General features: G+C 37.3%; 1 protein-coding gene across 2 annotated transcripts; it reads left to right on the forward strand.

The window, feature by feature from the left end:
* Positions 1–1,977: 1,977 nt before the first annotated feature.
* LOC101803964 (uncharacterized) lies at positions 1,978–10,713 on the forward strand. 2 transcript variants are annotated; one of them, XM_013096428.5, is made up of 6 exons: positions 1,978–2,146; positions 3,290–3,374; positions 5,628–5,957; positions 7,310–7,423; positions 8,002–8,108; positions 9,142–10,713. In XM_013096428.5, exons 2-6 carry the CDS (start codon positions 3,323–3,325, stop codon positions 9,193–9,195), a joined length of 657 nt encoding a protein of 218 aa, XP_012951882.1. In that variant the 5' UTR covers positions 1,978–2,146; positions 3,290–3,322; the 3' UTR covers positions 9,196–10,713. The 2 variants fall into 2 exon arrangements, with proteins under 2 accessions (XP_012951882.1, XP_038034770.1); XM_038178842.2 differs by lacking the exon at positions 1,978–2,146 and having other exon boundaries at positions 2,294–3,374; positions 7,313–7,423.

The raw sequence follows: 10,713 nt of genomic DNA on the forward strand, positions 1-10,713 counted from the left end.
GCTAAATGAAATGGTTCCTCTTTCAAGATAGCATCTACATTGCTTGAGAAGGTATTCTTCATGATTGCATTGATACCACTACCCTAACCACTTTTTTGTTATGTAAGAATTACAATCTTTTAAGGGAAATGATTGCAGATCACTTCTCTAATCATGAGGTCAGGCAAAAGAATGACTTTCACTCTAAAATTTATTTGAAAATTAATTGTGGTGTGCACAATTGGCATATTTGTTTTGTTGGTCTGTGTGTGCTGTGGAGCCATTTTTCTACTCAGATGTAATTTATTAGTCTTTGTTGGAAAACAGACTTGGTGGGTTTTATTTCTATGCTAATAAATGCTTTAAGAAAAACCCTAGAGATTATATCAAATTAAGTTTGATTTTTTTTTTTGTTTGGGTCATAGCTGGACAAAATTAATATTGTGGATGTATCGTATAAAGCTCTGCTGACTGTCATGAGAAGTTATGAGGTCTGTTTTGCTGAAGTTGGGTACTGAATAAAAAGCCCAAGTGCTTTGCATGGTGTGTTTGAGTTAGAGGAGGAATCATGAGTTAGGAACAATAAAAGACATTTTACCATTCTCAGAACTTTCTTTTGGCACATCTGCAACTTTCAAAGGCATTATGATTTGAAGAAGAGGCTGAAAGGGCAAATGTGAATTTGAACATTTTTTAAAACGTTTTTAATGAAGCACGCTTAACTTAGTACCTCATAGCTTTGTTTCAAGTATCAAAATTTCAGGTTAAGTTTTCATAACAAATGAATGCGAATGGGTTTTGCTCCATCTTGTTTTTCTACTGCAGCAGGCCTACAGACTCATTTGACTACCTTGAGTTTCACACACAATCTCCTTGAAGCTGCTGCAGTTTAATAGTTTCCCAGCAATACTTGAAAGTGCTGCTGACATCAATACTCATTGCAAGATTTCTAACAAATCTGATGTGTAAGTAAGGGAGAGGGGGCTTAGATCCTCCTTAGATTTAGATGGTCTAAATGTCTTTTCAGTATGTTTCCACTGGAGTTCTCTGTGGGTTAAAGTTTTGGGGAGATGGATTTGCACAAAGTATGAGGAAGAGACCGGCTGTAACTGTCCCTGCCTCCCCAAGAATGCAGTGCCTCTGTGCTGAGCAAACATTCCTAGCACACCAGTAAGCTACACATTTACAGAGTCCAAACGTGTGGATGCATTTTCAAAGGTTTAGCAAGTTTCAGATGAAGAAAGCAAGCTGAAAATAATCGTTCTATAGTAGATATCTTCCTGACCCACACAATCATTTGGTGCAATGCACTTCCCTAGCAGCCCAGCTGGCTTAAGAAATTTTCTCACCATATTTTTCTACCCACTCAGTAGTACCACAATGAGAGTTTTTGCAGTTGTGTTGTAAACTAGTACAGTGAACTAACCTAGGCTAAAAATAAACTTGTTTCCCAATTCCTTTTTCTGTGTGCTAGTTCATTTCATCTCTTGACAGTAGATGCTTTAGATTAGAACTAGAGCATCTTTCAGAGTAAATATAAACCGCTATCAGTGCTGCTAGGAAAGTTTCACCTGGTCTCTAGACAAAGTATTCTGCCTGCTAGAGCTGCCAAGCTCTATACCTCAACACTAAATGCAGAAATGTACATATTTATATACAATAAAAGCTAACTTCTCCTGTGGGTTTACGTGTGTACTTGACTTAGTCTATGCTAAAGATAATGTGAATGTCAATACTAATACAGATAATGGAATTAAATAATATCTTTAAGTACAATTTATTTAATATATCCTTTAAATCACTTCAATTTAAAGATACTTATTTTGCCCTCACTAGGGTAGCCAGCTGGATAGCATCAGATAGGGATAGCCTACAGCAAAGTCCTAAAATTCACTGTCTTTCTGACATGTTTATCTTTGCTGTTATCTTGGGGGTGGTTTTGTGTTTAACCTGGCAATGTACATGACACTGGAAACTACTTCAGTAAGGCAGATGCTGGGAAGCAGGCAGACATGCATCATGTTTTGTTGCTGACAAATGAGAACAGTGCTTCAGGCTTTAAATGTGGCTGTGTCTTCATTACAAATTGCAGTTCTGCTGTTCTGGACACGTGCCTGCTGCTGCTAAAGCCAGATGTTAGCACTAGAACTTTTCGTGGATAAGACAGGTTTGTGTCAAGTCCTTAATTTAACCAATTCATGTTCTATTTTATTCATCTATTTTTAAAACTTCTGTCACTGCAATTTTGATGTAATACAACTGAACATGTTTGTGGAACAATTTTGTGTGGCCTGCTATTTTTGCATTTGAAACATCTTCTGTCAAGGGAATAAGACTGGATATGTTTTGTCTTCCCCATTTCTAGCCAGACTGTATAAATGATTCTGAATTGGAGCCAAAAATCAGTGCTGGAAAACATTAAGCACCATACAGGTGTCTGTATTTAAAGATTTTATTTTATTTTTAATAATTGGAGGGAGATGAGTTTCATCAGCATGGTCGTTAACTTAATGACATAACTGTAGCTTATTTTATATAACCAATCTTCCCCAGCCAGACCTTAAGTAATATACATGACACTGATAATGCATTAAGGCAGCAGCACCACAGTGCTAATAGTAGGGCATGTGGCATGCACGGAGTAGAGTCCTACATCAGCTCCTGCTGGTGGTGTGTGGTGTTGGGCCCATTGCGAGCGCGGTATCTGAAGTCAGCCTTTTTCCAGTGCTCCCCACAATGGGGCTATGCTGCTGTAAAGATAACAGGAAGGAAAAATAGGCAAGATTTCAGCAACATGACAACGAAACATGTAATAAAGAAATACAGGAGTAATGCTTGGTATCAATGTAACGTATGTATAAACATGGTTTCTCTGGCTTTGGATAAAATTACTCTATTTGGATGGAAGAGGCTACTAACAAGCATGGGAACAGAGTACCTAAAGAAGCCTAATCTTCATAAAATGAAGGGTTGCAGAAGTGCCATGCTAAACTGAAATGGAATTGCTCAAGTATTGAAAATCAGCTCTGCGTGTCATACAATAAATAAATAAATAAAAGAGAGAGAGAGAGACTGCCCGTGAGGAAGGTAACCAGTTATGGCACGAGGGGATCTTCTAGAAGAAATGTTCTGATTTCAGATGGGATAACTGGGCTGTGAAGCAGAGGCATCTATGACTGCAATCTCAAGAAAGAGTGTAGGGAAAAACTGGGTTGTGTGTAGGTCTCTGTCGTCACCACGGGAGGGAAGAGGAAGCTGGGTTACAAATCTGACACGCTTTCATTTGTTGTTTTGCTGATCTTCGACAAAGACAACCTGATGCAAGTACTAATAATCCTGCGTGATGATCATAATTTCACTGAAACTTCTTTTGACAATGTGTTTTGGCTCCTTAGGTAAGTGCTGTATATTGTTTTCCTTTTTTTATAGTTAGTCACTTGTAATACTTGACCTGGATTTAGAAAAAGGAGAAGAAAAATGTTCTCAAAGTATATAAGCCTCAGACTTGTGCGTGTGTGTATGAGGCAAGGAAAATGTAACGTATATTATCATAATGTAGAGATCAAAGTGTGGGGGTAATCAAAAAGCATTTTTACCAAGAGATTGTTGTGGAAAAAGTGTAGAGGAACAAATCTTAAACACCCAAAATGATGCTAGGTTAATGCAAGCGCTGTTTTTGTTAGACCTTTCTACTTGAATAGTTACCGTAGCAAACACCAATTGTAGAATTTTAAAATGTTGAAGCTTTCTTCTAGAACATACAGGTACCAAAATATGAAGCAGGTCAGGTTTCATTTTTCTTCAATACAAATTGCATTGGATAATGCTGAATGCCTTAAAAAAATAAGAGGGAAAGAAACAGAGAAAATAAAACGTGAAGCAACAACAAAAAGATATCTTTAGTGGTGAGGTTTTTATAAAGACAATAAAGCAACAAGACCAATGTAACAAAGCCTGTAACACAACTGTATTTTAAATGACAAAACAAGTGAGCGGAAGAACTGAAATTAATGATCAGTTCTTTGAACAGCTTCTAAGTTGTTGTTTATACACTACAATTCTTTCCCTAATTTTTCTGCTGTTTATTACCCCTATACTGTCCATGTTGTTCTCTGCTTTTAATTTATGCAGACTGTTTTAGTCTACATCTTAATGCAAAGTAGTGCTGTTATCCACAAACTGACAACAATAAATTCTTATTTGGAAGGAGCCTACATGGCAAGTGAAAAAAGGTTGGCGTTTAACATGAAGTACTCATAGCTCATGATAGAAATTCAAACTGCTTTTATAAGCCTCTGCTCCTGTTGTTGTTTGTTTTTTTTTCCCATCTATGTCCAATAAGAGTTTTTTAAGTGATCTCTGTGTGAGGTGGTCAGGGTTCTTCATAGTGCAGCTGGGGGCACTGGGGTGGTTGAAATGGAGCTGTTGTTGAGCACTGCACAGTGGAAAAAAATAGAGGTGCTGAAATTCATTAGGTATGATGAGTGCTCTTCTTTTAAGAGCAAAGGAAAAACATAATTTGTGTAATTCTGATAAAATTTGCCATTTTAGGACTAAATAAGGGCCAAATCATTGCATTCCTTATATATTGTTGTAAAGTGAATCTCAATTACAGGATAAAAACTGGAAGAAAATCATGCAGGTTATGCTCACTATGTTCCTTACTTCATAGTAAGGAACTTCATAGTTTTTCTTCTAGCACGTACACATGCGAGAAGAAAAACAATTCTTCATGCAGCATAATAATCATAAAAATCATAGAAATTAATGGTCTCAGCAGTCTGAGAATACGTCTTTTTATAACACTGGCATATTTGTTATGAGCATCAGTGTCATTAGAATCGAGGGGGGGGGGAAGTTATCTGATAACCATGGAGTAATCTCACATCAGAAGAACATTTTGCACATTGTTGCACAGTACTTCATGTAGATAATCTTGCATCTTGGTGGCAAGTAATGAAGAGATTCAAATCAAGAAAGGTTTGCTTTCCGCTGACACTGTGCAAGTCACACTGAGCTAAAAGTTTTGCCACAGACCTGATGAAATTATTGTGGTCTGAGTGGAATACTAAACCACTTCTGCAGCAGCAGCTTAAAATGAAAGACATTTAAATAAAAAAGTACAGAACTCAAAACAAAAATGCTGTAATTCTTGTCACTAATTAGAAGCAGGGCAGGACAAGAACTCCTACATAGTGACAAAAAATTGTAGTGGGTTTTTCATTCATTTTGATAAGTATTTCATTATTGATGAATCATTCTGGATGATTCCTTTTGGTCATTCTTTATCTGGCAGACAAAAACAGAGTGGTTTAAAAAGTTTCAAATTCAACTCTTATAAAGCTTTTTATTTAGAAGAAAAAAAAATGCTTATCAGCAAGTACAAAGAAAAACTTTGTGTTACGCACAAACAATGATGGAGGGATTTAATGCACTGACTAAAATTTCCTTTAGCTATAATGTAATTGCCAGTATTTAAGACAGAAGTGCATAGTAACTAGTCTTTAAAAATTAATGTCATAATTATTTTATAGTGTTAGCATTTATAATATTAGCATTATTTTAAATACTATGATTGTAGATGTTACAGGTGTTATGTCATCTTCTTGCCTCTTTCATTTTAAATGTATGTGTATTTCTCCCACTAGCTACAGGTCCCAATAACTTAACAGTCATCCAAACACCAACAAAAATACATCTGTCAATTGGAGACTCCACTGAAATTGCCTGTATTTGGGAAAAATCAATTATAAGATATAGAATAAGCTGGTATCTTGTTACTAAAGAGAATGTAACAAAAACTATATCATCAAGCCTTCTCTATTTACCCAACGTCACCCATGACAACAAGGATGTGCTAGTGCTAAAAACTGTCAACGTAAATGACACTGGATTTTACTACTGTGAGATAATTATTGAAATACCTTTCTGTAAAAAACTCTGTGGAAGTGGAACAACGTTGATCGTTGAAGAGAAAGGTAAGCTAGCATGAGCATGTGCATGCCTCTTAGATTGTCATCGTAGTCTTCAGTCTGAACTGCTACACATTTCCTCTCTCTCCCACATACTTCTTTCAACACTAAACATCTCAAAATGAGTGATATGAACAGAGGGAGGACTTGACTGACTCCTTATGACAATCACTTTAAGGTCTCTGTATTAACATCCCCAGTGTGAGACATATGTTTTATTCTCTAAGGGTTTTTTAAGAAGAATTAGTACTGTTAGGGTTCACAAAGTCTGTGTATCAGCAGCATATTTCATAAAATCCCTTCTTTAGAGGTATCCAGTAAGGTGTAGACATGAGACGATGAATTTATCTGTTGTGTGTTGCGGATCTGCTGAAATAATCACATGGTCACTCTATCCAGTAATATGCACTTTATCTTTTTTGTTTTTTTAACATGTTCTTAATAATAAAAAATGGGAAGGAATGAAATCAATATGGGAGATGTATAATGTCTTTGAGAATTTTTGTCCATTGAGTTCTGACAAATTCTTTTCTTGCGGTGGTTGTCTTTAAAGGTTAGTATGTGACATTAACAGAGGGGAACAATTTAAGGTCCCAGTTCTGAATTAAGCATTGAGGACCATTAATAGAATGCATATTCATTCACAATTAAACTTTTAGACAGTGAGGATGAGATATGCTTTACCTAACATTAGAGAGTGTGTCATACCTGGAAATCACTTTATCTCTTTTGTGTTACACAGCTGTCTCAAAATACTATGCATCACTTCTTGAAAATGCTGATCTTTCTTTTTCTACCTCTCAGTTATAGAGAAAGACTAGGTGACTAGTTCTGACCAGACCTTTAACATTATCACATATCTGATATTAGCTGCTTGAGTCATGGGAATTAACCTTTCTGCTCATTCAGCACAGCCCAGTTTTGGACACTAATTTACACTTCTGACCAACTGATTGTCCAAATGGAGGCAGAAAACTGATCAAAAATTTAGGAAAAAAAAAAAAAAAAAAGTGAATGAAAGTGTTTTCCTTAAGGGAATTAAATGATACCATTTATCATTTGGTCAAGTATTAGTAGGTTTAGAGCAGAACAGAAAAGATTCAGATTCACTTAGTGGGGGGGAGAATGACTTTCATTACTGTAGGAATAATGAGCTATAGGAGGGATTGATGTTAATGATCATCATGTAGGCATCCATCAGGAATGAAGAAGTATGGATGACCTTGCACATGGGTAGGGCGGATAGACTAATTAGCTCCCGCAGTTCTTTCAGTTCTTTTGTTTTATTTTATTGTGATGTTGTTCTGCGATTGTGTCTTTGAGTTGTGTATAACTTTACCTTAAAAATGTAATTGCAGCAGCTCAGTCATCGGAGAAGAAAGTTTTGGCAGTTTGGGCCATCATTCCTTTCTTAGTGGCAGTGGGAAGCTTGTATTGCTGCTACAAAAAGAAACGGAACTCAAAACTTTCTGGTGAGTGGCAATATTTCCATTAACACATAGTTTCTAAGCCAAATGCTTATTTTGAAGTGGCTGAACTGGTGCACTTGAGGCATCACTGAGAAGAATTTCAAAGTGTAACTTTTGCTCACCTACTCTTGACCTCCAATGAGCACCCCAAACTGAGCAACTTGAGAGGAGGGATCAGAAGGCACTGCTCGCTGAATGTTCACTGTTCAAGTGAGCTTTCTTGCAGCCTCTTGCCTCTGTTATTTCTGTTTCCAGAAAGAGTGATTACTTAAAAAGCAACCTCCAGAATAACCAGATCTCCATCGCATAAGGTGTGCTGAGAAACCCGGAGGTAGCTGGTTTCATCTGCAAGCTGAATAGTGCTCTAGCACCTGTCATTGACTAGTCATACACGAGCTCTTCACTCTTCATTTCAGTGCTCTATATATCTCTTTACATTTACTCTGATAAACAGAATCACAGAATTTCTAGGTTGGAAGAGACCTCAAGATCATCGAGTCCAACCTCTGACCTAAACTTACCAGTGTGAATCTGGAAATGGACAATAAGCAAGAAGTGACCATAACTTTCCTTTTGCTAAGGTTCTGCCCCACTTCCTGTGCCAGAAGGAGGGCGTCAGGAGGAGCAGACCCTTGAGGCAGCAGAACTTTGTGGGAGAAATGAATCTACCAGTGAAGAAGCTGAATGGGTAAGTGGTTTATAAAAAGACTTTCTCTTGGTTTAAAAAAAATAAAAATCTTATAAATGCCAATGCTCTGAAATAAGGAAAAAGATACTACATACTAGGAAAGTATTGGACAATGCTTTTACGTTTATATTTAATGACTCTCTTGAGTCTGAAAAGGAAGGCAGCAAAAAGTGAGCATCAACAACATAAAGACAACGTGGAAGAAATGTCGAAGTCAAAAATGGCAATAATGTCACTTGTGTGTGTCTCTCTCTCAGGAGATTCATCCCACATTTATTGAGCTGAGATACTCAGGGAGTGTTTCCCCAGTGGTTCTGCTAGTTGCAAGGGAATCTGTCCCTTGAGGAAATTCTTGAAACAGCTGATGATTTTTTCCACTGCTAAATTTTTCAGGTTCCAGCTTAAATCTAAAGTTTGCTGTAGCTTTAATGCAAACTCCAAATCCCATGGAAGCACACAAAACCCACTCTCCTGAGGGCCTCTGACTGTGCAAAAATGAGTGGAAGCATGGTCCGCACGAGTTACCCATGCTTCCTCTTTGATATTCAGTCAGCAGGTCTCTCTTGGTGATCTGAACATATGTTATTAAAGCAGAAGCAGTAAACCTCCATAATGAAGCGATGGCTTTTTGTCTTCATGCTTTTACAACATCCACCTTTTCACTATTTTACAGTCAGGTTTTTTTTATTATTATTTTTTTTGACACGTCTGTGAGCACAGACCTGTGTGCACATTTCAGAGAGATCACTGTTTTTCAGGTTTTGCTAAAGAACTTACTTGAAGATCCAAAATTCTACATATGCTTAGAAAATGAAAATAGGGTGATTTTTGCACAGTCCAGGATCTGAACTTGTATTTGGATACTACGGCAGAATTTGCCTTTACAGACCTTACCTTTCAGTGTTAGTAATGAGTCACTCTTTCCCTTTGAAATTAATATATCCATGGTTCTGTGATGTGTCTTGAGTATAAGTTTCTTTTAAATAGACTTTACTGGAAAAAGTTTTGACGGAAGTTTTCCTTGCTTTTTAAGGCTGTGTCTACACTTTATGAATCACTTGATTCTTTCTACTATGAATCAAAATAAAAGATGACAAATCCACCGTCACTACTGTATCCAGTGCAACAGATGAGCAAATCCCACAACGAGGGCAGCTGCAAAGTGTAGAACAAGAGCGAGGTGAGGATCTGCCATCGACTTTGACATTCAAAACTAAAGAACCATGTAATAAATACAATATGGTTAAACATTTTATGAAACTGAAAACATTATAATAATATGCTGCTGAAAAATGGATTACATGAGTTTCCTGTGAGAAGTATGCAAGAGGAACGATATACAAGAAAAAAGGTTGGTTTGAAAGAATTTTGAATGTTTTGTCACTAACTTTATTGTAAGGAGTCTGAATTTTGAGAGTATGTAAGTTTAGAAGACTGTCTTCAACTCTTTCTCCCCATATCCGGAGTGCAGGAATAATAAAGAATGTATTATACTTTGAAAAATCTTCTGGACTGAACAACTTTTTCCAACAAAAGCTTTTATTTAGGCAGCCCATGTATACATAGCAGAAGGTAATGAAAAACTGCACATCATGGTCATCACTTGAATAAACAGACAATACTACAAATAGGATGAAGTCCAGTCTCTGAGAAGATCATCCATGCTGACAACAGCATAGCAAAAGTGGTGTGCCAGGAGGTTTTATGTTGCTGTGGAAGGGTACAGCTTCTATTCATTCACAGTGCTCTGAGAAGTATTCCAGAGAAGGTAGTCTCTTATGTACAAAGAAATGCTTGGTTTAAATGAAGTTATATATAACATAGTTATGTATAATTATTGCCTGCTCAAAGAGATTTGTCTGGAACAGATGTGAATGTTAACGCTTTTTCCCCTTTTGCCAGCTCTAAAACTTCATAAAATCACTGAAGAACTAAATCAAAACTGAAAATGTAAGTAAATCCTGGCTTCCAGGGTCTGATTAGGGGTGAAAAACATTGAGAGCAGAGTGACCGGCAGTTGTCCAAGGACTGCCAACTACAAAGAACAGATATTGGAAATGTGAATGTATTTATGTGACAGGTTTGTTTTGTCCTCTGAAGGATTTTCAGAGCTTAGCTGGAGGTGAGACCATCTTGCTGATGATGTAGGGGGAGAAACAGCTCCACTGCTCTTCCAGAAGTTTGTTACAACCTGGGCATTGCAGTAGACACAGACCAGCTTCCCCAGAGGCCCTGAAAGCAGTTGGCACTATCTAAGTGTGTGACTGCCTTGCTGCTCAGCATCCTGCAATGAAATCTTTGGGACTGTACAGCACAGCTTGTGCTCTGGCTCTTCCTGTGCTATAGTGACTACAGTTTGCAAAGCTAGTTCTTGAAGTGCTGTAGCTTCTGGCCCCCTGCTTGGTGTGTGTCCTGGTCCCTGGAATGTCCTGTAACCTGCCCTGAGGCATTCTGGAGAGTGTGCTGTTGTTCAAAATACTCTAATCGCTGCTTTGTGAACATATGCCGTATGAGAGAAACAGTTTCTTATACTGCATCTTATACTACAATTTATGTATAAATTAAATAAAGCAAGAGGATTTTCTTTTCCTCCTTCTGAACTTCA

Source organism: Anas platyrhynchos, chromosome 4 (genome assembly GCF_047663525.1).
Source record: "Anas platyrhynchos isolate ZD024472 breed Pekin duck chromosome 4, IASCAAS_PekinDuck_T2T, whole genome shotgun sequence".
Classification (NCBI taxonomy): domain Eukaryota; kingdom Metazoa; phylum Chordata; class Aves; order Anseriformes; family Anatidae; genus Anas; species Anas platyrhynchos.